This window comes from Lonchura striata, chromosome 32 (genome assembly GCF_050655825.1).
Source record: "Lonchura striata isolate lonStrDom1 chromosome 32, ASM5065582v1, whole genome shotgun sequence".
NCBI classification, from domain to species: Eukaryota; Metazoa; Chordata; class Aves; order Passeriformes; family Estrildidae; genus Lonchura; species Lonchura striata.
In genome coordinates this window covers 3,898,606-3,926,485 of record NC_140734.1, presented here as the reverse complement: position 1 = coordinate 3,926,485, position 27,880 = coordinate 3,898,606, and the positions used below count along the sequence as shown (strand labels likewise).

Sequence of the window (27,880 nt, the reverse complement as noted above, 5' to 3'; positions counted from 1 at the left end):
TGCCTCTTCAGTAAATCATGTGGATGTTTGACAGCAAAAGCTGAGTCTTTTCCTTGTGTGTGCAAGCAGAAATTGGGACCCAGATAAAACTTTACTGGACCTCCCCTTTGGGGAGGCTTTGCTGGAGCTGCTGAAGGGAGTGTCTACTTCCCAAAGCCTTTTAGGAGTAGACTTGGGGAAGGACTTGCTAAGTCGTAAGTTGAGAAGCCCGAAATGCAATAGAGCAGATATTTACCTGGAGGTCCTCCATGTTTGACAGCTATTTTTATTTAAAAAACATGTGTTTTCAACCTTTGCCAGTTCACAAATCCTGCTTTTGTAGAATGGGAGCAAAACCTGATCTGGGTCAGAGATTAAGGAACTGTTTTGTTATTGTTGTAGAGACGGCCTTGGGCTCCTGGCTTGACCAGTCCTGCAATGAGCAAGAAGCGGAGGATTGAGCAGTAGCTCAGTTACCTCCAGCCAGCACCTGGTGGCCACTCTTCTTCTTGGGTGCTGGCTGTGACATCCCATTCTACTTCCTACCTGTCTCCAAATGTCGGCTCCATTTCCCCTGCAACCTTTAGGCTCAAGAAAGACACAAATTTCTGAGTTCTGCAATGATAGCACTCGTGTGTTGAAGACTACCATGTCAAAAAGGATATGAAGAGAATTCAGGAGGCTGAAGCAGTAGTGTCCCTTGGATCTCAATGAAGGTACCAATGTGCAGCTTTTCCTATCCAGTGTGGATAACGATGGAGTAAAGATTTGATGATTAAGAGAAGCCTCTGCATGAATTAAGGTGCAAGAAAGACCATATTCCAGAGTCAATAGTACAGAGATTATTAATAGTAAATGTCAGCTAAGGAGGTAGAAAGCTAAAGGAGGAGATGGGCCAGGTGGGGAGAAGTGCTGAGATGAACACCGAGGTGGGTTAGGCCCGGATGGGCCCTCCCTTCCTGCAGTGCAGCTGCACAGGCTCAGCTGCAGCAGTGCTGCTGCATCCCCTCATTGTATTTGCAGTGCAGGAGGGGAGGGAGAAATGTGTGTGGGTGTGTGTGGTATAAAACACTGGGAATTGCTCCCAGCTTGTCTCAGAGCAGTGATGTTGGCAAGGGCAGGCAGGCTCCTGCAGCTCTGGGGCTCTGGGGCAGCTGTGGCCTTTGGAGCAGGCAGGGCCCTGGGCCCCGCTGGGTACAGCCAGGGATGCTCTGGGGAAGGCTGAGGGCAAGCCTGGCCCTGCAGGGCAGCAGTGCAGTGAGGCCTGTGCTCGGGCTCTTGCTAGCAAATGTCACTGGGCAGAGGCCAGTGGACGAAGCTACTGCTTCTCGGGAACCTCTCAAATTGTTGAAAGGCATCTCTAGTTTTATTTTCAAACTTATCCTGCACACCAGTCAGGTGCACCTGGCCTGGGATGCATCCCTGGCATATGTTGTTGTCTGTCCTTGTACTGAATTTTAACTTGTTAAAGATTTATTCCCTGTAAATATTTACCTCAGGATGGCTTGAAGTGTTTATTCCCATGTGGAATGAGTTTTTGTCATTGCAAAGAGAACCAGATCTTCAGGCCCAGAGGAGCAGAAGCTTTGGTGTGACGGTGTTGGGATGTGCCATCTATTATTCTCATTGCCACCTCATCTTGGGTTTGTATCATGAGCTTGATAAACCTCACACCTGTTGATTTGAGGGGAAAGGGATTGAAGAAGGTTTGACTCCCTTCAGTGGCTTTAAGCATTAATGAGTTTTGCCCTCTTTAGGAGCTGCTGTGCTTTGGGTGGTTGTTGTTGTGGTTTCAGACTTGTCTGGAGTTTGTTTTTAGGTCTGTAATACAACAGCCTCAGTTTGCAAATTTACCAGAAGGATGGTGGCTCACATAGAAAAATACGTCCAAAGTCAAACTGAGAGTAATTTTATTTTTTTACATTAATAAAACCAGACTGGCCTGGCTTTGTAGCCTCTGAGTCTGCCTCAAGGCTATTTTAATGAAAAGGTCATGAAATTCTAAACTCTGCAGAAATGTTGACATGCCCTAATTTTCTTTTGATTTCTCCTTCCTAGGGTAGCCCCAGCTACTCTGAGATGAACAGCAGATGCCAGTACCTCCACAAAAAGCTGTTCCACATTCAGCAATGAGTATCTGAATTTGGCAAGCAGCAAGTGGAGTCCTGGCACCAGTTGTCTGCTTCAGCAAGGAAACATCTATGAATCTGGGCTGTTTTATTTTAAAAGAAGGTTAAGGTTTTAGGATTCTTCAAGTTAGGATTGAGTAGATGATTATTTGTTAAAAACAGGATTAGTTAGTCTAAGATTACAGAATTTAGTATTGAACTTCAGCAATAAAGAAGTTGCATTCTTGTTAACTCCTTCTCTTATTGCCACTTCTCTCCAAAGAAGTTTTTTTTCCCATACCAGTTGGGGGATGGGCCAATTAAATCTGCTTTCTAAAAAAACCACTGCAAATGTTGTCTCCCACATTTACCCTAAACCAGCCATTTTTGGCACCCCATGTGAGGCCCAAGAAAGAAGAAAAGCCTGTAATTATTGCATTTTGGTTGTGCTTTCTCTGTAGTGGTGCAAAGCTGTCAGTAACCATGTTACTTGAAGTGGTAATGTCTCTCAGGGTGGGGGCCTTCATGTGTTTCTAGTCCAAAGGCTGTTTGAAGTTGTAATAGATTTCTAGTCACTAGGATTATTTTCTTATCCAAAAACAGCTCCACTATTGTTCTAATACATAGCTTTTACAGTAGAGGGGCATGGGTTTGAATAGCTATTGTGCTAGGCACAGTAATAATAATTTATAGGGATTTTACAAAAGTACTGAAGTCTGTTCAAGATATATTTGTTTTATAGTTTCTCCATCCTACCCTATGTCCCAGTTCCAGTAGCATGTTTTGGGGGTTTATTAGAAATTACACCCAGTTTAATTGAGGAAAAACAAGGGATGAACTTTTCCTTTTCCTTTTCCTTTTCCTTTTCCTTTTCCTTTTCCTTTTCCTTTTCCTTTTCCTTTTCCTTTTCCTTCTCCTTAGGATCTGTTACGTCCCTTTTTGAAAATGTTTGGTTTCCCTTGAATGTTAAAGAGACCACTTTCCTCATATTTAATCTAGTAAACTTCCTCTATATAGTCTACAGCTTCTCAAGACTGAGGGCTAAGATGTCCAGAGAAGCTGATGAGTCCCCTAACCCAGAAGCAGACCCAAGTGGGGAGAATTCTGAGTAGTGTAGAAAATAAGAGAGAATGAGTCAAACCCTGAAAGAATTTTCTGATCCCCCAGCCTAGGAATTTTCATATGAACAAATTCAGAACCCAGATAAGGTGGGGAAATATCTAGAAAGAGCTACCATGATGACTTTAAGGAGAAAAAGCTCATTGCAATAAGCTAGGCCCTAGCCTTTGCTTATCACAGACTGCTAAATACTGTAGAACAGCAGGCAGAAGCAGGGGGCAAGGAGATAAATCAGCAGCTACCCCAGTAACTCAAGCTGCAGTCAACAGCCCAGCTACTCAGGTTATAGCTAAACCAAACAGTGAACCTAAGTCTGCAGATAAACAACAATAACCCTTAACCCAATCAATACAAGACCAAATGTGAAAAATGTACTCTACAGCTGGGAGCCAAAATCTGGCCTAAAACCTTTAACAAAAACTACCACTAATTGAATCTGCTTTCTACAAAAACCCTTTAAAAGTTCTCTTCCAAATTTACCCTAAATCAAGACAACTTGTCTTGATCTACTGTTTTCTGCCTGTTTTCCCCTGACATTTCTTCACCCATTGGTTCCTCTCAGTGGCTGTTTCTCTTCAGTGGTTGATGGGCTTTTCTTTTTTCCTGCAATCCCCTACTCAAAATCATGGGTGCCAAAGCAGTGGCCCAAGAAGCCCCTGCCTGTGCATCTGCTGAACAGAAAGTCTGTGCTCAACTTGAATATTCTCATTAAACCCCTTACAGACTTCCTGCTGCAGTTTGTGGGTTTTTTTCTCTTCCTATGTAGTCTTCATAGTGCTCTAAATAAATAGGTACCCTGAGGGAGTGCACATTGCAGGTGAGCACCCACTCCACAGCCTGTTTCAAGTAGATCTCATGGATCTCGTCTCCATCTTCATCACCTCACAGTCACTATGACTCCTGCATGGAAGAGACAGGCTGCCATGCTGCTTTCTGCTTTTGGTCCTTTTTTTGGCAAATAAAATATATTATTTTAGAGCATTCAAACCCTGGAGTTTCTTCCTGCTTTCACCTATTTGAATTGCCTTGACATCAAAGCACTGCCCCCGGACATGACAGCCTGGCTGGTGCATGTTTGTGCTCACAGACCAAAGGTGCCACGTTGTGTCCGTGCCCCGGCTGTCTGTCCATGTCCATTGAGGCAGACGGTGGAACGGGGGGACTCTGCCAGCTCTGTGCTGCTCGGGGGCCGGAGCAGCACAATGTTCTGTGTTGGAAGGCCTCCACCGAGCCCAGAGGCTGCCTCAGCCCCAGCCGCCATCCTGTGCATGGTGGCAGCGCTGAGGGCTGTGGCAGGGACACTCTTCCCCAGAACTGTTTCCCAACTTTTCCTGTCCCAGCAGGGGACTTGGAAATGTTTCTTCTGTCCTGACTTACCCTGTTTCCACCTTGTCAATACACAACTTGCTGTCTTACTCACTTTATGCTTAGAAGGTTCTAAGAAGAAGATGAGAAACATACTGTGATTATGACACCCAAAAAGAAGGCCAGAAAACAGCACTCCATAGTGTAGGGCCTATAGAGCGGCTATTTGGTTTATTTGACAGCAGAGTGAGGGCAATAGCTTCACCACAAACTCACTTGTCCATTCATTTCACAGTACAGGCTTTTAAACTTTTTAACTTAATGTACACATTATATTTTCCTAACCTTCATATTGCAACATATATTCTAATTACATCCTTATATAAACCCTTGTAGCACATGTGCAGTTTCAGCACAAGGTGGTCATCTGTGGATGACAGCCTGGCCAGAGAGGGAGAAATGACATTCGTTTTTCACAGCGGCTTGTGAGACCTTTTAGGGAGTTGCAGAAATGATGATAACTTGTTAGTATAAACAACCAGCAGGTGGTGTTTTTCTATTCTGATTTTCTGTTCTTCTTAAGGACTGTTTGTGAGAAAGATATTTTTGTTAATTAGCCAATCAAGTAGAATGTGTCAAACCTGTCTATAAAAGAGAAAGCTTCTGCATTAAACTTTCTGCAATTCAGTCTCCTGGTGAGCTTGTGTCACTCTGGGCTTAATGATGGCAGTTGTCAGCCTCCTGCTGGTCATTTTGGATGAAGGCTCAGAAGGCTTCCTCAGGCTTCAACTTTTTTACCTCTGCTTCTGCACATGTTCTACAAGACTGTCTGCTCAAATAGCCAGTGGTTAAACAGCCTTTTGCAGTTAGCTTGTTCTGCTAAATTTGCTGATTTCTAGAAAGTGCTTCATTCCCATCCCCGGGTACAAAGTAACTACTTCTTTCTGCACAGCTTTTAGCATAGCTCAAGTATTACTCGTTTCCTCGGCACCTAAAAGAAGGAAGGGAGGTAGGGGCAAACCAATGAGAGTGATGGGTCATTATCTTGTTAGCCAGGTATCAATTATTAGATTAAGTAAGGGGTATTCTTGTCCATAAAGTACGTGTGGGGATACCATAGGGACAGAGCCAACGTGTGGATTTGGAGCGTTGGGGCTGGTGCCAAAGTCCTGCTCTTGAGAGGGGTGCAGGGACATAGGCAATGTCAGAGGACAATGACACACAGGGGACATGAGGCCATAATGGGCCAAGCATGATCCTGCACAGGATGGCAGCAAAGACACTTTCTCAGCGTGACCTTGGCAATCCAGGGCACCCCAGAAAGGGCCGAGGAGTCCTGTGTGTAACCAGGAGGGATGACTGCCATCACTGTGGGTCCCAGCCTTCCCCAGTCCCTTGCTGGCCATTCAGTTCACACTGGGGACCAATTGTGCAGGGACCTCCTTTGAGTTTAGAAGGGATACCAGACCAGGCATGATCTCCACAGATGAGAAAGTACCCAGTAGGAAGCTGCAGTGGAGAATTGGAAGAAACTGAAACATGTGCTGAAGTGTAATTACACCAATAGGAAGAATTTCTCTATAATGGGAGACTGGAATTTACTGATACCAGATACTTGTTAGGATTTTGTTGCTGCATACTAGTCCAATTAAAAACAATGCATGCATCAGCTTGAATTGATCCCAAAAGTTCTAACTCTTGTGGTTCAAGAGGAGCAGGGGGAAGGTGAGGAACCCAAGAATCCCAATTATCCACATTATTTTGGGGATTTGTCACCTTATAAGATGGTATGTTCTGAGGGCAAGGCCAATTGTCAACAGGTATCCCTACCAGACAGGTAGAGAATGGATTTCCAGGGGAGGCTAGAGACAGACAAATAGCACTCTGAGTTGTCAGCTTAGCTAAAGTAACCCATATGTTTGTTCTTGGTTGTGCAGGAGCCCAAGCATTAACTTGCAACAAGATTGACAGTATCAAAATCAAAAGTATCATTTTGTTCCCTAAAACATTATTTATTTCCTGTAGAATAGGCTCAAGCCGAAGTCGTCCTCTGTGGAGTCTTCGGTCTTCGGCAGAGGTGTCGGCAGCCGTGTTGAAACAGGACGTGTCCACTTACTGGGAACCCACAAGGGCCCTGTAGGTGTAGACACACACATATGACCTCTACCCATATAATTTACAGGTGCTGGTCCTGACCATATCCCTGTAGCAGGATGCCTATACATTGCGGTCATTGGCTTATCAACATCTTTCTGTTTTGCAAGTATCCCATGTATATAGGCAGGTGGCATATCGTGAACAGCAAATATACAAAGATGATTTAAAGTAAACAATGCTTTTCCCAATCTTTCCTGAGGATCAGTAATTATCTTAAATTTTGCAAGATACTGTTTTAGAGTTTGATTTCCCCTTTCTATTATAGCTTGTCCTGTGGGAGAGTGTGGTATTCCTGTCATATGCTTAACACCCCATTGCTGCATAAAGCTATTAACTTTCTTCCCTACACATGCAGGACCATTATCTGTTTTAATAACTCTAGGTACCCCTAAGGTAGCAAAGCACAGTGTTTAATGTTGAATAACATGAACTGCTTTCTCTCCAGCTTGTGGGGAGGCCCAAATGAAGTGACTGTAGGTGTCAATGTCTACATGGACATTATGTAAATGCCCAAATTCATTCACATTAGTCAAATCCATTTATTACAACTCATTGGGGCCTAGACCTCGGGGGTTTACCCCCAGGCTAAGGCCTGGTCCGTTGTGATGACTGCAGTCTGGATATGCTCTGACACTTCCTTGGGCTTCCTCCATGGTAATATCAAAGCAACATCATAGCCCTTCTGCATTCTTATGAAATGAGGCATGGGCATTGTGTGCTTTTGTAAAATTGTCCATGGGTACAGTCACTGATACCAGCTGATCAGCACGAGCATTGCCCTCCCCTAATCCTTCCATCCACTTATGACTCCTGATGTGAAAAATAGCATAGGGAGCGGATCTCTGTCTAATAGCTGATTGCAATTGTGCAAAAACTGTATTCAGGAGTTGATTCTGTACTTCTCGCAGCAATGCATCTTGAATATGCTGTGCTACTCCAACTGCATACAAGGAATCAGACACAACATTTATAGGATCATGCATCCATCAACAAAATGCACAAAAATAGCTAAAAGTTCTAAATTCTGCAAAGTGCCTGATTTCTGTCCCTCTAAAATGATATGATTCCATTGTCCTTGCTCATTCCAGGTGAGAGCAGCTTTTCGAGACTTGGGGCCTGCATCTGTGCATACAGGGATAGCATCCATCAGTGGTGTTTCACTATATTTTGGTTGTGACAGCCAAGTCTGTGATGACATCCGGCGTAAAATAAATGAAGATAGTGGAGACAATTGCATTTCTGCACCAGATTCTAAAATGCTAGCTTGTAACTCAGGAGAGTGTTGCAAAAACCAATCCAGATCATTCCGTTTTATTGGAAAAAATATTCTTTGTGGCTCTTCTCCAGTGACCTGTAACACACTGTCCTGGGTTGTAAGATAAGCTTGTATTCCATTTGCCATCTGTCGAAGGCGAACCGGTTGGACAGGTTTTTTGTTATCTCTCTCAGAGACAATGGTTTGTGTATACACCTTTGACTGATTCAATGAAGGGCTGAAAAAATGTAACACCGTGAGGGGTCCCACCCAGAGGGGGGAAGCAGCTCGCTCTCTTCTTCGCGGGACTCCGAGAGAAGCAGCTCTCTCTCTCTCTTCGCGGGATTCCGAGAGAAGCAGCTCTCCCTCTTCTTCGCGGGACTCCGAGAGAAGCAGCTCTCTCTCTCTCTTCGCGGGATTCCCAGAAAAGCAGCTCTCGCTCTCTCTCTCTTCGGCGGCACTCGCAGCGAAGCAGCCGGCGCGCAGAGGCGACGGCAGCGGAGCTCAGAGGCAACCCCGGCGCAGAGGAAGACCGGCCCCCACTGCCACCAGATCTTCAGAGGAAAACTATACCCTTCTAAAGATCACCACTTCAGCTGCAACTCATCAACTATTGCAAGGGAAAGCAATTGTCCCAGCAAACCTGATACTGGCAATCCTCAGGTTCTAGACCTTTTTCTTTCACTGGTTTTGTTTGTACCGATTGCATTTGCCTTTTTTTAAATTGTTGTCCAGTTTTCTCCTAGTAAAGAATTGTTACTCCCACTCCCATATCTTTGCCTGAGAGCCTTTTAATTTAAAGATCCTGGTAATTCAGGGGGAGGGGGGTTTGCCGTTCTCCATTGTACAGGAGGCTTTGCCCTCTTTCACAGACTCCTGTCTTGTCTAACCAAGACAGAATTTGGCGCATCAACGTGAGGCCCGAGGGCATTGAGAGGGAAAAAGGATTAACAGTTCTTAAGTAATTTGGTTTTGTTGTGTGTAAAAACATCTTCAGCATCACCATGTGGTCTAGTTTACCTTGGTTTGGGTGGCATGTGATCGTAGCTATACTTTTCCCATTTGCAGACCCTTATCTAAAAATGGGTCCTATAACTAAGGCTACGGTGTCTGTTATCAAGTTTGGCTTCTGGGTTAATTGGGTGAGGAATTCATGGATCTTTAATTTCCTCTGGAAGGCAGGTACATGGATTCATAGCTATCACACGTTAACTGTATGTTTTTGGGGTTACTTTAATAACGGTACCTACTGCGAGGAAATAGCACCTGGGCAAACTTTCTCTCAACCTTTTAACCATCTTTTTGGGTCTGTTCCACCAGTTCTCAAAGGGTTAAGATCCTTTATAAGTGCTAATGATACCATACAATGGGTGGTGTTGCTGATAGTCCTGTTATATTTAGCATTCAGAGATAAGGGAAGATTAACCTGGATAACTACCCTCACACCTACACCAGAGACTCGAGATGCTGCTGCTCCAGAGCCTGACCCTGCCCCACAGCCCACCTCAGAAATGAACCGCCCAGATTGGGTGAGGGTTCTGGTTAAGGAGATACGAGAGATGCTGAAGGAGTGCATTTCCCCAGCTGGTGAGAAACCGGCCCTTTGCCTTGAGGAGGGACAGTCTAATAGTACAGCTGTGGAACCCACTAATGTTACAACTGTCCAGGTTCCAGCTGAACCACAAGGGCAGTCACGGTCAGCAGCAGTGGCCCCGGTAGAAACAAGGAAGTCTAAGGTGAAAGCAGAGCACCCTGCAGATAGGGACAGGAATGGAGGAACCTCACAACCCACAGGGGAGCCAGAGATTGCTATCATCACCGAGTCCCTGACGTACGAAAGTCTTCGCAATCTGCATAAAGACATTGTGCGACGAGGGCGTGAGGCTTATGCTACCTGGCTACTCCGGGTTTGGGATCTTATGGGTACAGGCGTGCAGCTGGACGGTGGTGAGGCAAGGAACTTGGGACCCTTGACCCAGGACTCGGGTATAAATCAGGTTTTTGTAAGGGAACCAGGGTCCCTTTCTCTCTGGGAGCGGCTCTTAATGAGTGTCAGGGAGAGGTTTATCCACAGAGAGAGAATGCAAGAGCACCATCATAGAATGCGCTGGAAGACCCTCGAGGAAGGGATCCAACAGCTGAGAGAAGTGGCAGTATTGGAGGTACTCTTTGGGAGGGATGGACGACACAATAATGATCCTGACAAGGTCAGGTGTACGGGACAAATGCTGTGGAGTCTGGCAAATCTTGGGCCATCTCAATACGCCACCTTCATTGCAACGATCAATGCTGACACCCACCGGGAGACAATAGGTTCTGTTGCCAACAAACTTAGGAATTATGAGAGTATGATTAATGGCCCAATGCAGGCTCATATCTCAGCTGTGATTAAGGAGTTTAAAGAGGAGATGAGGGAGGAGATAAGGAAGGTTAATACAGCACCCGTGAGAGTCACAGGCCCCAGAATCAGCACCCAACAATCCCCAGCTAGAGAGAGAGGGTACACCCCAAGGGCTAATCTGTGGTTCTTCCTGCGTGACCATGGGGAAGACATGGGGAGGTGGGATGGGAAACCCACTTCTGTCCTGGCAGCACGGGTCCGTCAACTCAAAGAGGGAAACTCTAACCGGGGGAGTTCCACCAAAGTGAAGGTAGCCTCAACCTCCCGTGACCAAGCTTGTGGGTACGATCTGTCAGACCCCCTTGAAGGGACCTCTAGTATGTATGCCCAGGGAAGGAATGATAACCAGTGTTAGAGGGGCCCTGTCTCTAGCCAGGGAGAGGCACGGGAAAACCGGATCTTCTGGACAGTGTGGATCCGATGGCCTGGCACATCAGAGCCACAAAAATATGATGCTTTAGTTGATACTGGTGCACAGTGTACTCTGATACCATCGGGACATGTGGGGGCAGAGCCTGTTTCCATTGCTGGTGTGACAGGGGGATCACAACAATTGACTCTGGTGGAAGCTGAGGTGAGCCTGACTGGGAAGGAGTGGAAGAAACACCCTATAGTGACTGGCCCAGATGCTCCGTGTATCCTAGGCATAGACTTCCTCCGGAACGGATATTACAAAGACCCAAAGGGACTCAGGTGGGCTTTTGGAATAGCCGCTGTAGAGGCAGAAGACATTAAGCAATTGAACACCTTGCCTGGACTGTCAGAAAACCCCTCTGCAGTAGGACTCCTAAGGGTGGAAGAACAACGCGTGCCAATTGCGACCTCGACAGTGCACCGCCGGCAGTATCGGACGGATCGAGATGCCGTGATCCCCATCCACAAAATGATTCGGGAGCTGGAGAGCCAAGGGGTGGTCAGCAAAACCCACTCACCCTTCAACAGCCCCATCTGGCCTGTGCGCAAATCTGACAAAGAATGGAGATTGACTGTGGACTATCGTGGCTTAAATGAAGTGACTCCACCGCTGAGCGCTGCTGTGCCGGACATGCTGGAACTCCAGTACGAGCTGGAGTCCAAGGCAGCAAAGTGGTATGCCACCATTGATATTGCTAATGCGTTTTTCTCCATTCCTCTGGCAGCAGAATGCAGGCCTCAGTTTGCTTTCACCTGGAGGGGCGTGCAGTACACCTGGAACCGACTGCCCCAGGGGTGGAAACACAGCCCCACCATCTGCCATGGACTGATCCAGGCTGCACTAGAAAAGGGTGAGGCTCCAGAACACCTGCAATACATTGATGACATCATTGTGTGGGGGAGCACAGCGGCAGAAGTGTTTGAGAAAGGTGAGAGGATCATCCAGATACTACTAGAAGCTGGCTTTGCCATCAAGAAGAGCAAAGTCAAGGGACCTGCCCGAGAGATCCAGTTCCTGGGAGTGAAATGGCAAGATGGACGGCGCCAGATTCCCACTGAGGTCATCAACAAGATCACAGCTATGTCCCCACCAACCAGCAAAAAGGAAACACAAGCTTTCCTGGGTGCCATAGGTTTCTGGAGAATGCACATTCCTGAGTATAGCCAGATTGTGAGCCCTCTTTATCTGGTTACCCGAAAGAAGAATGATTTCCACTGGGGCCCTGAGCAGCAACAAGCCTTCACCCAGATCAAGCAGGAGATCGCTCATGCTGTAGCCCTTGGCCCAGTCAGAACGGGACCAGAGGTCAAGAATGTGCTCTACTCTGCAGCCGGGAACCATGGGTTGTCTTGGAGCCTTTGGCAGAAAGTGCCTGGGGAGACTCGAGGCCGACCACTGGGATTCTGGAGCCGAAGTTACAGAGGGTCTGAAGCCAACTACACTCCCACAGAGAAGGAAATCTTGGCTGCCTTTGAAGGAGTTCAAGCAGCCTCGGAAGTAATTGGCACAGAAACACAACTCCTCCTGGCACCCCGACTACCGGTGCTGGGGTGGATGTTTAAAGGAAAGGTTCCTACTACCCACCATGCCACTGACGCCACATGGAGCAAATGGATTGCCCTCATCACTCAACGCGCCCGTATTGGAAACCTGAATCGCCCTGGGATTTTGGAGATAATTACGAACTGGCCAGAAGGTGAAAACTTTGGTCTCACTGATGATGAGGAGCAGGTACAAGTGGCAAGGGCTGAAGAAGCTCCACCATACAACCAACTACCAGCAGAGGAGACCTGCTACGCTCTTTTCACTGACGGTTCCTGTCGCATCGTAGGGATGAACCGGAAGTGGAAAGCAGCCGTATGGAGCCCCACACGCCAAGTTGCACAAGCTACCGAAGGAGAAGGTGGATCGAGCCAACTCGCTGAACTCAAGGCCGTTCAGCTGGCTCTGGACATTGCTGAAAAGGAAAAGTGGCCAAAGCTCTACCTTTATACTGATTCATGGATGGTAGCCAATGCTCTGTGGGGCTGGCTGGGAAGGTGGAGAAAGGCCAACTGGCAACGTAGAGGAAAGCCAATCTGGGCTGCTGATATATGGAAAGACATTGCCTCTCGGGTGGAAAAGCTGACGGTGAAAGTCCGTCATGTAGATGCCCATGTCCCCAAAAGTCGGGCTAATGAGGAGCACCGGAACAACGAGCAGGTAGATCAGGCAGCAAAAATAGAGGTGTCAAAGATAGACTTAGATTGGCACCATAAGGGGGAGTTGTTCCTGGCTCGATGGGCTCATGATGCCTCAGGTCATCAGGGCAGAGATGCCACCTACAAGTGGGCACGAGACCGAGGGGTGGATCTAACCATGGACAGTGTTTCCCAGGTTATCCATGACTGTGAGACGTGTGCTGCCATCAAACAGGCCAAGAGAGTGAAGCCCCTATGGTATGGTGGGCGGTGGTCCAAGTACAAGTATGGGGAGGCCTGGCAGATTGACTACATCACACTGCCCCAGACACGCCAAGGCAAGCGCTACGTGCTGACCATGGTAGAAGCCACCACTGGATGGCTGGAGACTTTCCCTGTACCTCATGCCACTGCCCGGAACACCATCTTAGGCTTGGAAAAACAAGTCCTGTGGAGACACGGCACCCCTGAGAGAATTGAGTCTGACAACGGCACCCATTTCAAGAACAGCCTTATCAACACCTGGGCCAGAGAACATGGTATCGAATGGATATATCATATTCCCTATCATGCTCCAGCTGCCGGCAAAGTTGAACGGTGCAACGGACTCCTTAAGACTACCCTGAAGGCACTCGGTGGGGGAACATTTAGAAACTGGGAAATTAACCTGGCAAAAGCAACCTGGATGGTCAACACCCGGGGGTCTGTCAATCGAGCTGGCCCTGCTCAGTCAGAACCCTTACACGCAGTAGATGGAGATAAGGTCCCTGTAGTACATATGAAAGGTATTTTAGGGAAAACTGTTTGGATTAATCCCACCTCAGGCAAAGACCAACCCATTCGTGGGATTGTCTTTGCTCAAGGACCTGGTTACACTTGGTGGGTAATGCAGGAAGATGGGGAGACCCGCTGTGTACCACAGGGAAACTTAGTCTTAAGAGAGAACTGGGTGTAAGATTTCATGGTGTGCAGATGGAAATAGAATAAGGGGTGGATAATGTCCTGGGTTGTAAGATAAGCTTGTATTCCATTTGCCATCTGTCGAAGGCGAACCGGTTGGACAGGTTTTTTGTTATCTCTCTCAGAGACAATGGTTTGTGTATACACCTTTGACTGATTCAATGAAGGGCTGAAAAAATGTAACACCGTGAGGGGTCCCACCCAGAGGGGGGAAGCAGCTCGCTCTCTTCTTCGCGGGACTCCGAGAGAAGCAGCTCTCTCTCTCTCTTCGCGGGATTCCGAGAGAAGCAGCTCTCCCTCTTCTTCGCGGGACTCCGAGAGAAGCAGCTCTCTCTCTCTCTTCGCGGGATTCCCAGAAAAGCAGCTCTCGCTCTCTCTCTCTTCGGCGGCACTCGCAGCGAAGCAGCCGGCGCGCAGAGGCGACGGCAGCGGAGCTCAGAGGCAACCCCGGCGCAGAGGAAGACCGGCCCCACTGCCACCAGATCTTCAGAGGAAAACTATACCCTTCTAAAGATCACCACTTCAGCTGCAACTCATCAACTATTGCAAGGGAAAGCAATTGTCCCAGCAAACCTGATACTGGCAATCCTCAGGTTCTAGACCTTTTTCTTTCACTGGTTTTGTTTGTACCGATTGCATTTGCCTTTTTTTAAATTGTTGTCCAGTTTTCTCCTAGTAAAGAATTGTTACTCCCACTCCCATATCTTTGCCTGAGAGCCTTTTAATTTAAAGATCCTGGTAATTCAGGGGGAGGGGGGTTTGCCGTTCTCCATTGTACAGGAGGCTTTGCCCTCTTTCACAGACTCCTGTCTTGTCTAACCAAGACACACACGCTTCTGACTTTTGCAAATTAATAGTGCAAGTATATCTCTACGTGGCTGGATGGAATTACAAGGTTGTATAGGTCCAAACACCCATTCTAATACCTTTATATCCTCCTTCTTTCCCCCTCTGTCTTTTAACTGCTGAATGAGAGCACCTAACAGGTGTTTTGGCTGAGACAGAATAGTAATGTCTATGGATAAGTCAGGATCTCTGTGATCCACAGCTCTCTGTGCAACAGCAGTAGCAATATCCAGTACAATTGCGCATTGTTTGTCAGGGAAGTGAATTGGTGTAGCAGGATTTGTGCCTTTCAGCAGTGGTCGCAGTTCATCAAGATCAGCATTAGAAATACCAACAACAGGACGAAGCCATTCTATATCCCCCATAAATCGTTGCATGTCATGTAAGTTTTTTAACTGCAGATGCAAATCAACGTTCTGTGGCCGAATATGCATGTCAGAAATCACCCAGTCTAAATATTTCCAGGGAGCAGAACCCTGTATTTTCTTCGGAGCAACACACAAGTTTTTACTCAGTAACTGCGCAAGAATGAAAGCCTCCTGCTGAGCAGCGAACAAGCTTTCTTGTGCCAACAGAATATCATCCATGTAGTGATATATCACCATGTCAGGAAAAGCAGCTCCAACAGGTAACAGAGCAGCATCCACAAAAAGTTGGCACAGCACAGGACTGTTGCTCATTCCCTGGGGAAGGGTCGTCCACTGATATCTGCTCACTGGTGCCTCACGATTTAAAGAGGGTAAGGTAAATGCAAATCTTTTGGTATCCTTTTGGTGAAGGCCAATTAGAAAGAAACAGTCTTTTAAATCAATTATAAGGAGATTCCAACCATCAGGCAGCACAGCTGGATTTGGGAGACCTGGCTGTAAGGCCCCCATTGTTTCCATCTGGGCATTGACTGCACATAAATCATGCAGCAGATAAAATTTTCCTGATTTTTTCTTAATAACAAATATTGGAGTATTCCAGGGACTAGTAGAAGGTTTAATGTGACCTTGCTGTAACTGTTCAGTAACAAGGCAATGAGCTTGTTGTAGGCTTTCTCTTTTTAGCGGCCACTGCTTGATCCACACTGGATCATCAGATTTCCAGGTTAGGGGGATCGGGAAAGCCCAAGTAGTGACTGCTACTAAAAATTATCTTTTGTCACAAGGAGAGCACCTAGTTGCATGAGAATGTCATGGCCAATTAATGCTTGAACATTGTGTGGTAATGACATAAGAGTAACAAATTGTACACAAGTGGGACCATCCAGTGATAAACAAATTTTGCCCTTGCTCTTACAAACTGAAGCTGAACCTCCTACTCCCTCTACACCAGAGAGCATTTGGAGCAGAGGCCAGCTGCCAGGCCAGCTGGCAGTCCTTGCTGACAATGGTGATGTCAGCTCCAGTATCACGGAGTGCAGATAGCTGCAGTCTCTGTTGGCCATTTTCCAAAAGAACAGGAGCTTTTGGCCGTTCCTCCATCAGCAAACATAATAAAGCAATACCTCCTGTAGATCCAAAACCCTCTCATCCCCTCTGCTGTTGCATAACGGAAGAGGCAGCTTCTGTCAGCTGCAGAGTGGGTACAAGCTGAGCAATTTTGCTGCCATCAGGAATAATCAGAGGTAGATAAAATGTCACAGCAACAATAAGGATTTCACCTGTAAAATCAGCATCAATTATTCCAGGTAATACAAAAAGTCCTTTTAAACCTGATGAAGAACGACCCAAAAAAAGTGCACCACAAGGGTTTTCTTTATGCATCACTGGTCCTTGGATCCTGGTAGGGATCTTTACAGGCTTTCTATCAATTAACATAATGTCTATTGTGGTTGCCAGGTCCAGGCCGAGGCTTCCACTTGTGGCTGGCCAGAGGCAGCTGGCTGGCTGTAGCTGTTTGGGGCCTGCCACACAGGAGCCACTGCTGGGGTCTTCGTGCCATGGCTCTTCACGCTCCTCATCGCGTTTCCCGATTCTCTGCAGGCTTCAGTGGAGTGGGAGTTCATGGAACATTTGTTACACCACACTGTCCCTTCTCTGCAGTTATGACGAAAATGTACTATTTTCCCACACCTGAAGCACTTTGGACAAGGTTGTTGTTGCTTAGAATTATTTATAGGTTGCAATGGAGTTAGAGCAGCAAAGGCTTGCGTTTGGCCTTGCACCAAATCTTTCCCTACATCCCTGAGTGCCTCAACTAACATTGCCTGTCGACCTGCAGGAACTCTCAACATTCTCTCTAGCATTTCCTCTACTGATGCATCAATGCTCATTGTATTAAGAACACTTCTGGTAGAAACATTACAATTTTCTAAAATACACTGTCGTAAGAGACTTCCTTTCATAAATCTTGTACACAGGCTTGGTTAATGGCTTCAGTTACCCTATCAACAAAGGGGGCAAAAGATTCCTCTGTGCATTGCTTTATGGACATATAGGATGGAGACACTAGTGTTATTCTAACCCTGGAAATTGCTTCTTTAGCTAATTGCATAGCAGCTTTTAATTTCTCAGCCCCTACTTGTGCCTGCATCTCAATCGTGGAAAACTGTCATGTACCCATCAACTGTTCAACTGTCACCCCTTTTAAAGGATCATTTGGCTGTCGTAGAATTCCAGCAAAACGATCACTCAATTGAAGCCAGTGAGATTGCCACAGCATCAACTGAGACTGTGTCATAATCATTCTCATGATACCCTTAATGTCTTCTGGAAGAAGCAAACCTGAGCCCCATATGTAACCAAGCATTTGCTTTGCAGGCTCCCTGTGTAACCCACAGTCATTAACTGTTGCTCTTAATTGTGAAAGTAATTTCCAATCTAAAGGATGATAATTAGCTGTCATCCCTCCTGCTGGATTTGGTGTACAGACAACAGGGAAAGCCTGAAAATCTGTGTCAGTAATAGCAGAATACATGTCATTATCCTTATTACTTAGTGCCTTTTTTTTGATACTTAACCAATCTATTCTGTGTATTATTGGTTATTCTTTAGAAGTTTCTTGTTTAGCAAGAGCACCAGTAGGTATCATTAGAGCTCCTTTATGGTGGTTCTGAGCAATTTCATCCTGCAGCTGCTCTGCCTTGCTGTCCAGGAGTCTCTCATTCCCTGTTGCAAATTGTTCACTCCCAGGGAGGGGATCTGTGGGCAATTGAGCAGAACTAGAGGCAGGATTAATTGCAGGAAGAGCAGTAGGTTGCTTCTCATTTGGTCTGCTCCTTATCTCAATAATATTCCCTACTGGAGGAGTGGGATTGTAGTCTACCCCTAAGGAATGCATTCGTGGATTATTCACTCCTTCCAAGGTTGCAGTAGCGACAGCAGCAACTTTCTTTTCTGCCTGATACCTCTGCAAACAATTTATGACTGAACACCAAGCCTTCATTAGCTTTCAGGCAGCCTTATCACCATCTATCACCTTAAACCAAAGAAAGTTCCCAAATTCACTCCATTCTTTCTCATCAAAGAGATCCCCCAAGGCTTTAAACAAGCCTTGAGCTGGGCCATAATATGCCAGTGGATCTTTATCAAGATCTATATCAGCTAATTCACATTTCTTTAAGAAACTAGCTCATAATTGAAGAGTTACATTGCTTTCCATTATAATCTATACCTTTTTAGTGCAGCCTTTTGCACCTTGTAAGCAGGGTAGCTCCTCCCAGATGGTGAGTTTTGAGTTTTGCAGACTCAGGCACAAGAGTGACTCCTTATGCCAGCATCTGTCTCCTTTTAGCCTGCTGAACGCTGCTTTTTGGTGTTGTACTGGTCTCACTGTCCTGGTCACAGAGCGACTGGGCAGAGACCAAGTCCCTGGGGCGTAGACCGAGTCCCTGAGTTCGGGCACCAATATGATGACAGTGGTGGGGAAACAAGCACGCAATCAATATGATTGATACCAAACTCTCCTTTAATCAAAAAGCCACTTAACTTATGTAGGTATTTTACAAGCATAATCAGCAGTAAGCTCTCATTGGTTAATTTACAAAGGTCTTTGTTTTATTTGCCCTACTTGCAGTTAGAGCTGTAGCTAAGTTTTCAAGCCAAGTTCTCATCTCTAAGTCACGTCTTCCAAGGCCATTTCATCTTTGTTGAGCATATCTTCAAGGCTATGCCTGTCCTTACTATCTCATTCCCAAACCTTGTAAAACTATGCAGTTTCCCAGGCCTAGACACATAGCCGGGTTTCCAAGCTCTGTTCCCAGGCCAGACATAGCCTTATTCTGGAGTCTTCAACAGAGATTTTTAGGAACAGGTATTCCATAGAAAAATGGCCTTGTTCCAACAACTGTTCTCCAAAAACCCAGCTGCAACCACACTTGATTTCCAGGGCAAAACACTTGGTGCCGCTGCCCTGGGCTTCCCCATAAGGCACATGGGGGCTTTGGAGACCCCATAAGGTGCACAAGGGGCTTGGGTCCCTTTTGAGACACACAGGGATATTTTAGATTCCCTCTGAGACATGGAGGGCACTGGGGTCCACTGGAAGTCATGCATGAGATTTGGAATCCTATGTGGGCATGCAGGGGGGTTGGGATCTCTCCCAAGGTGTGCAGGGCGCTGGGGGTCTCTGCTGAGCACAGGACGGGGTTTGGGGTCTCCTTTCAGGTGTGGAGAGGGCTGTGGGCTCTCCTAAGCGTGCCGGTGCTTTGCGTCCCTCCTGCTGCAGGCAGTGGGGCTGGAGTCTCTTGTGAGGCTCGCAGGGGACGGAGCCCTCCCGGGTTCCTGCCGGGCCCGTCCGGCTCGGGGCTGCCGCGGCCCAGGGGCAGCCGCCGTGCCGGGACGGCTGTGGCGAGGGGCCGAGGCGGAGCTGCCCCGCCGGGTCGCGCTGCACGGGCACGGCACGGGCGGTGCTGAGCGCCGGGCAGGCGGCACCCCGAGCCCAGGGGCCACAGCCGCGGCCCTGCCTCCATCGGGGCCGGGCACAGACAGCCCCGCAGGCAGAGCGGCGGCACCGGCACCGCTCAGCGCCCGAGGGGACGGAACCGATGCCAGAGGAGCCCGGGGGGCCCTGAGCGGGGCCCTGGCGCTGCCCGCCCGGCTCTCCCGGGCCTGTGGCCATCCCGGGCGCCAAGGGCTCGCTCTGTGCCGCGCTCTCCCTGCCCAACGGGGCTCCGGGTCAGCACCCGGCTCCTGCCACTGCCTTGAGAACGCTGAGGGGCATTCGGGGGCGGAACTGAACTTGCCAGGGAGAGAATTCATAGGACACTTGTTTAGGCCTTTTACAGACTTGTTTAGGCTCTCTTCAAGTTGAGAAACAACTTAAAATCCCAGGCTAAATCATGTGGTTTAACCTGTGGGGATTCCTTGAAGATGCTTTGTCACTCCCAGTGGTGCCGTGTTGGAGGGTGCCACGGGAGACAAGACTCATGCTATCATGATCATCAAGTCTCAGTTTATTGTGACAGATTACACAGTTTATATATGTTCGTTAATTAGCTCATACATGTTGCAAAAGCCGAGCTCATGATTGGTTGCTATGTGACTTGTACTATTATCTTAAAACTATCTTTGTGAATGATACTCGCCTGTCCAGCTGGCCTTGCAGTTAGAACAGTGCAGTACTTCTTTGTTCTTCTCTATCTATTTCTATATACCAAGCAGTTTCAATATCCTGCTTTCTGCACACTATCTGCTCTTCAGGGTTATGCGAACTTTGCAGCGGTCACGTAGCCCTCCCTATTTGGATTGATTTTACAGTATCATGTCCCCTGTTGTACAATCATTCCTCTGTCAGGCTCTCTTCAGTGCCAGGCCAAATCCCAGCGAGCACCAACACCCAGGAGCTCTGATGCATGCAGCAGGGCTGGCACCAGGGAAACGAGACAACATCCCTACAGCTGCCCGCTCTGCCTGCAGGGTGTCACGCAACAGCAATGTTCCAGCAAGAACAGGCATTTGTACATCCTCAGGACGATATGCTCTTGTGGTCCTGGTGGTGGATCAGAGACAAAAAACAAAAGTGACAGACTAAACTTGACTGCAAGAGAGGGATGGCTCAGCAGAGGACCTGGGGACCTGTGGTGCCAGCCAGTGACCGGCCACTCGGACACAGCAGGAAGGCCCCAGACTATCACACTTCAGCTGGCAGGGTATAAAAGCCCAGAGGTTCTTTGTTCAGGGTCCCCCAGAGGCACCAGCTCAAACTGCCACTGTTCCAGCACAATAAAATTGTTTTAAGGATCCAGAGGTCTAACACTCTGCTATGGAGGACATTCCACATTTCCAATCTTTTGGGCACTTAGGACCTTCTGATTTTGCTTTGCACTCAAGAAAAATAAACCCCCAAATGTGCACTCCTTTAGTCTTTCCTCCTTTTATGTTCATCTGATTTTTAAATTGTTGTCTGCTATCTTGTGCTTATCCTTCCAAAATTCCTGTGCCTATTTAAGTCCAGCCTGGGATGGTGCACACAATTTGTTTAGTTCTGCAGAGATAGATCCCCAGCAATCCTGCTGACCACACCCATTTCAATGTTGCAAAAACCTAACTCTGGGCTGCAGTATGTGAATCCCACTCTGGTGTGTGAGATGGCAGAGCACCAGAGCAGGCACTGAAGAAGGGGCATTCTGTAGATTGGTGGAGTCACTACCAGAACTCAGTCTAGCTCTTAAAACTCCGACACCATACCAGGAGTGGGGAACTCCCTCACTATGGGCATTTACCAAAGCAGAACCTTTAGAGCCACTTGCTCTAAGGTGCCAGACATAAGCCACAACAGGGACCGGGCAGAGGAGAGAGGAGGCAGCTCTCCGTCTTGAGGCTCCACAAGAAAGAGTTTATTTCAGGTGAAGAGAGCAGAAACAAAGAGCCCCAGGCACTCCTGTGCAAGATCCACCAAGAGCAATTCCTCAGGGGAGAAGTGACGGGATCACATCCAGCGTCTGGAGACCATTGGGGTAGGAGGGTGGAGAGGATGGGTCACAGGGGCCAGTGGGGCCTTGAGGAATTGGGGCATCCCAAAGGGGTGTTGCAATCAGGGATTGGCCTGATGTGACAGTGACAGGGAAGGTTCGGGGACCATGGGGCTGGGTTGCTGTGACAGGCAGGGAAAGAGCTGGAACAAGGGGTGGGGAATGGCATGAGGGTCAGCTTTGAGGGAGGGTAAAACCCAGGGGTGAACAAACTCAGGGAGAACATGGGGGTACAACAGAACAAACCATCTAACAAGGAAACAATAAAATAAATTTGTACGTCTACAATCAAGAGCATCTGCAGGGACACAGTCTGACCAGCAATGTCAGCAGGCAAAAGAAAGGTTTTGCTGAGCAATGGCCCTTGGATGAAGCAAAACATTTACAGACAGGGCAGTTTATTTGTACAGAAGGGAGTGGACTCTGGGGGTACAGCTAAGGCCATGAGGTCACAGCAGGCTCTGGGGTCACAGCAGGCTGAGCTCACAGCAGGCTCTGAGGTCACAGAGGTCCCAGAGCCCCGTGGTTGCAGAGCACCACAAGGCCCCAGCAGGCAGTCCTGGAGCACAACTGCTGCGGCAGCAGCGGCGGTGGCAGCAGTGGTGCTGACATTGGGACAGCGGCCTCAGGACAGTGGTGGCAGCGAGAGCGGCGGGACTGGCACAGGGCAAGGCACCATGGCCCTTGCTCTGCGCCTCCTCCTCCTGCTCCTCCTGGCCGTGGCCCTGCCTGCCAGGGCTGCCCAGGCTGCTCCGCTGCAAGTGCGGGGAGCAGGTGAGCCAGCAGCCTGGCTGCCCTTTCCCAGGACAGCGCTCCCTGCTTCCCGGGAAGTGCTGTGGATGGTTTTCCCTGGGCTTTAGGGAGGGTTTCCTCTGTGGGAGGGAGTGAAGACTCGTGCGCCCTGGGCTGATCCAGCTGCCCTCCCAGGGATGTGGCCCAGGGCTTACAAAAGTGTGGAGACTGGCCAAGAGACAGCCCAGAGCTGCCCAGACCCCTGTGCAGCTTTGGCCTTGTCCTTTCACATCTGGCTCCCACAGCCTTGCCCCGAGCCCCTTGCAGTGCCAAGTTCCCACAGGCAGAGGGGGATCCCAGCACATCAGGAACTGGTTCTCATCTGTGCTCCCTTCTAGATGAGCATGCTAGGAAGGCTTCTCCAGCATCTTGGCTCCATGAAGATTTCCTGCCTCTTAAGGCTCGTGCAGGTATACTGATAATGTTCCTAAAAGAATAATCACTGACAACCTGGCAGGAACCAGCTGACAGAAGCTTCTGTTGCTATTGAGTTGCAGGTGTGGCTGCAGGGAGGACCTTTCAGGCTCCTTTCCTGGTTGCTGAACACAAATCCGGCTCCCATCGCAGGGGTGAGTTGTGTGTCCCTGATGACACCACAGGCTGAGCCATGGTTTTGTGGGATCCATCCATCTGAAATGCAAATACTCCTCTTAAGGGAAGAACAAACCTACAGGAAACAATAAGGCTCTAGAGACATACAAACACATAGAGAAGATGCTGAGTGATCTGGAGAGACGCCATGGTGGGTGCATTTCCCTCCCCCTTCCCCTGGGACCCAGAAGCCAGGATCTTTCCCTGCACATCTGGACAGGCTGTGCTTGACACAGTGGGAAGGGATTCATGGCAGCCTCGCTGCCCCAGTGCTGCTCTCACGGCCTACAGGGCTGTTACCAAGCCTGGGCTGGCTGCAGCTTCTCCCCAGCCTCTGCAGGAAGGCATTTGGCACTAGCTCACAGGGAGCCCATGGCCCATGCACACCCTGAGATCCCCTGAAATTTCCCAGTCACTGAGCACTTCTGGAGGGGCAGATGTTTGGAGGAGGGTGGGCCCTGGAGCAGCCCCTATAACCTGGTCTTTATCCTGAATCTCATCCATGACTTAGACAAGCTTTGCCTCCTGAAGATGCCCCCTTCCTGCTGGGGAACAGCCCCACCTGATCCAGCTTTCCCTTTTCCTTTCCCCAGAGATGGAAGGAGAGGCTGTGCTGAAGGCTGAGCTTCCCAGTGGAAGCAGTGGCTCACTGTCAGCCTCTGCTGCAGGAAGGGAGGCGCTGCCAGGCACAGTCACAGGAGGTAATTGCTGTGCCTCTGGGCCTGAGCCCTGCTGAGCCTTGAGCTGCCCTCTCTGCTGCTTGGCAGTGCGGGCTCACAGCATTACCTGAGCCCCTTGAAGTGCTCACTTCCCCATAGAAGGGGGGGATCCCAGCACACCATGGAACATTTCCCATCTGAGCTCCTTTCTAGGTTGGGACCGTGACTTGCAGCGTTTGGAAAGACTGGTAAACCACGGTTTAAGGATCTTGGAGTCTGGTAAAGGTAGGTTACAGCAAACCTTTCCTAACAGAGAAATCATTGTCCAGATAAATATTTATGTGAGATTTCCTCTAAGATCCTTTGAAGTTTGATGGATTCTGGAAATCCTCTCCCCCAAATTCCTACTCCTGTGCCCAACAGCAATCCCACAGGAGGATCGCTGTCAGTGGGAGGAAGGAGCATTTAGCTGTCCATCTTCCACCCATGTACAATGTCAGTGTGTCCTTCTGTGTGCTCTGTGCAGCCCCAGAGAAGAGCAGAGAGGGAATGGGCTGAGCCCAGGGCTGTGCCCCAGGGCTGAGCCTTTCACAGCTCCTTTGCTGGCCCCAGGGAGCCTGAGCTGCTCCTGCTGCTGCTGCCAAGCCCTGGCCTCGGCTGGGGCTGGGTTTAGAGCTGCTGGCAGCTCCAGGGAGTCCTTTCTGCCCCAACTCTCCCACAAGGGGCTCCTTCCATCCCAGTGCGGGGCCACCGCGGGCTCGTGGTCCCCCTGCCCCTGCTCCTGAGTGCAAGGCAGAGCTGAGGGAATGCCTTGGAGGGCACCAATCACCCAGGGCCACTCACTGCCACTGCGGCCTGAAGGAGAATCTTCAGCAGTGTCACCGTCCTGCCTTTCTTTGCAGCTGAACGTGAGGATGAAGAGGATCTGGATGCCCAACCCATCCCCATCACTGAGCCTCTGGGAGATGGTGAGGGTAAGTCAAGGCCTTTTTCCCCTGTGAGAGCTGCCAGCTCAGAGCCCAAAGCTCGGCCAGGGGGGCATTGCTGCAGGTGCCAGGACAGAATCGTGCACGTGTGTGCCCTGGCCCTGGGCCATCCCCTCACCGCTCCTGGGGCTCAGTGCTGCCCATGCAGATCTGCAGCGATGACAGAAGCTCCTGTGGTTGTTGAGTTTCAGGTGTGGCCACAGAGAAGACTTTCCCAGGTCCTTTGGTGGATGTTGCTCGCAAGCCCATCTCCCATCACAGGGGTGAGTACTGTGTCCTTGCTGACTCCACAGGCTGAGCATGGGTTTTTGGGATCCATGCCTGGGAAATGGAAATATTTCTCTTGAGGTCCCCTGAGAGGAAAGAACAAACACAGAGGAAGTAGTAAATCCCGGCAGGAATCCAAACATCTGGAAGAAATCCTGAGTGATCTGGAGAGACAGCATGGTGGGTGCATTTCCCTCCCCCTTCCCCTGGGACTCAGCAGCCAGGATCTTTCCCTGCACATCTGGACAGTCCCTGCCTGGCACAGTGGGAAGGGATTCATGGCAGCCTCGCTGCCCCGCTGCTGCTCTCATGACTTTCAGGGCTCTTTCCCAGCCTGGGCTGGCTGCAGCTTCTCCCCAGCCTCTTCAGGAAGGCATTTGGCACCAGCTGATAGGGAGCTCAAATTGCACCATGGGCCTGAGATGCCTGCAATTTCCTGCTCTCTGGGGTGATGCAGAGAGGCAGCTGTTTGCTGGAGGGTGGAGTTTTGGAGCAGCTCCAAAACTCTGGGCATTTGCCTTGTCTTTATCCACCTCTTTGGACAAGTATTGCTGGGAGCAGAAGAGCACAGCAGAGAGGAATTATAGCATGCAGGCTCAGGGCTTTGGGCACTGAGCAGTCCTGTGCCAAGAGGCGGCAAGGTGCCTGCAGACCCCAGCTCTGGGGGAAACAGAGAGTGAGAATGTGCTGGCCATATCCACCGTGCTGCCAGCTCAGCAGTGCAGCATAGCAATGGCTCACTCTTCCCATTGCTCCCAAGATGCAGCTGGCACCTCAACACGTGCTGACAAAATTTGGAAAAGCATGAGAAGAGATTTCTGCTGGGGAACATCTTGTTTGATGAAGTTGATGGCCATTGTGGCTGCTGCAGCACTTGGCCTGATGATGTGCTCTGCTGGAATCTGGTATTTCTGCATGAGAAAATGGTGAGTGTTTTGCTGATCTCATTCTCCAAGAGCTTCCTTTAAAGGCTGCTGATAGTCAGGGAAGATTCCCAGTGAGGCTGCAGTGGAGTTGTGGCCAGTCCATGGCTGTCCAAAGAACTCTGCTGAGGGTTCTGCTGCTGCCCAGTGCTTTCCTTGGCCTCTTCATTGCTGGGCCTTGTCCTGGGGGGCCGCTGGGGCTGCAGCCAGTGCTGGCTCCCCCTGAGGCTGCCTGGCCAGGAGCAGCCCCAGGGGCACAGGGCAGAGGCACAGCAAGGTGGGGAGGAGAAAGAGCGGGGACGAGATGGCCCCTGAAAGGCAGAGGCGCTCTGGGGCCCGCTCCTGGCCAGGGAGCCTGCCCAGAGCCGTCCCCTGCTCGCCGGGGCCTCGAGGGGCAGCTGTCCAGCTGGGCCAAGGTGTGCCAGCCGCTCCAGCCGTGCTGGGGAGCCTTGCCAGCTCTGGGCCCTGCTGTGCAGGAGGGTCCCTGTGTGCCACTGGCAGCTGGGGCCTCAGCCACTGCTCTCTCCCAAGGTGCTGCTGCTGTGCATCTTCAGAAGACGAGCCTAACAACTCAGGCAGACAGAACATGACCCGTGTTCCCAGCTCTTCGCGTCTGTCCCCATCTGCCCTGCCACAGCTTCTAGACCGTCTGGAGCCATTCCCAAAACACACCCGTCCACAACGAGACCCTCTGCCCCTGAGCCCCCTGGCCCTGTTCCCCTACCATGTTTGAAGTTGGGCGGGCCCCGTCTCCCACGGCAGGACTTGGCCCATATTTTATGTTAAAATAAAGTGATGAGTTGTCAGAGATATGTCCAGGTGTTTCCACCAGCAAAGCCCAGCCGGCACCAGCCCTGGCTGAGCTCCATGGCCAGGAGCAGCCGTGGATGCCCACGGTGAGGGCAGGCAGGAGCCAGGCAGGGGCTGCTGTGACCTGCGGCGGGGCCCCGAGGGGCTGGGGGAGCCCATGCTGAGCGTCCCGGGGCTGAGGGCACATCTCCTTCAGTGGGATCATCTGGGTCTGGGCTTCATGAGGCACTCAGGGATATTGTGGGGTCTCTGCTGAGCTGTGCAGGGATCCCTCAGGAGGCTCTCAGGAGTATTTATGGCCTCTCCTAAGGTGTGCAGGGATCCCTCATGAGCTGTGCAGCAGCAGGGTAAACTTGAGGGTTTTTTTCCCTCTTCTCAGCACAGCAAAGGGACACTTGGCTAAGGTTTTGCAAAGCTGGGAGAAAGCCTCTTGCAAACCTTTGGGCTCCGCCTGTTCATGGGGAAGATCCACAGCCTTGTGCCTTGGCCTGATGGTGCAAATATCCTCCCAACACATCCCTGTTTTTGCAAAAATCAAGGTTTTGTGCTCATTAATCGGGAAAGTTGTACGGGTGGCCTGCAGCTAATGTTCTTTTGTTGGCTGCACCCCAGTCCGTGCTCAGGTCTAAATAACTGACACAGCCTCAAGCTGCTCTTCAGACTGATTTGATCAAAGGCACTGAAGCTCTGCTGACTACAAATTGTCCAGGAAAACAAGCACAGGAACTTGGCTAATGTCGGTGACAAAAGCAGAATGCAGAGTTGAACCTGTGAGGCCACCTCACTGCCATCTCCCCCCACCCATTTATTTTGAATTGATTTAATATTCGGAGTGCCAGTTCTTGCATGAAATGGGCCCTCAGCAAGGAGCTGCTGGGCCTCCTTGTGGTAAACAGGCAAAATGAAATTAAAAGAAGGCGGATGGCTTTAAAAGAAATGTGCCTGTTTATTAAAACTTAGAACAACAGAGGAGGAGGCCTCAGGGTAAGCCGAGGGCCTGCGTGACAAGCCAGAGGTAGCTCTTACAGTGCTGCATAACAAGGTGTTCCTGCAGACACGAGGTACCCTCGAAAGAGCCCGGGGGCTCCGCACCCAGGGATTTTTTAAACTCTCCTGGGGGTGCTTGGTTGGTGCGCTTTGGATCCTCTGGCCCACTGGTCCTTGTCTGGGTCACTGAGAGCTCTGTAAGATGGTGCAGTCCTGACCAATCATTTTGGAACACAGCAATC

General features: G+C 49.5%; 1 protein-coding gene and 1 pseudogene across 1 annotated transcript in view; both read left to right on the top strand.

The window, feature by feature from the left end:
- Positions 1–16,761, top strand: part of LOC144247828 (serine/threonine-protein kinase pim-1-like) — a 46,079-nt pseudogene extending 29,318 nt beyond the window's left edge.
- Positions 16,762–24,579: 7,818 nt separating this feature from the next.
- LOC144247830 (serine/threonine-protein kinase pim-1-like) overlaps positions 24,580–27,880 on the top strand; it is a 36,621-nt gene continuing 33,320 nt past the window's right edge. Inside the window, exon 1 of the mRNA XM_085564066.1 lies at positions 24,580–24,639. Coding sequence (XP_085420192.1) covers positions 24,580–24,639 — 60 coding nt within the window. The remainder of the gene's footprint in view (positions 24,640–27,880) is intronic.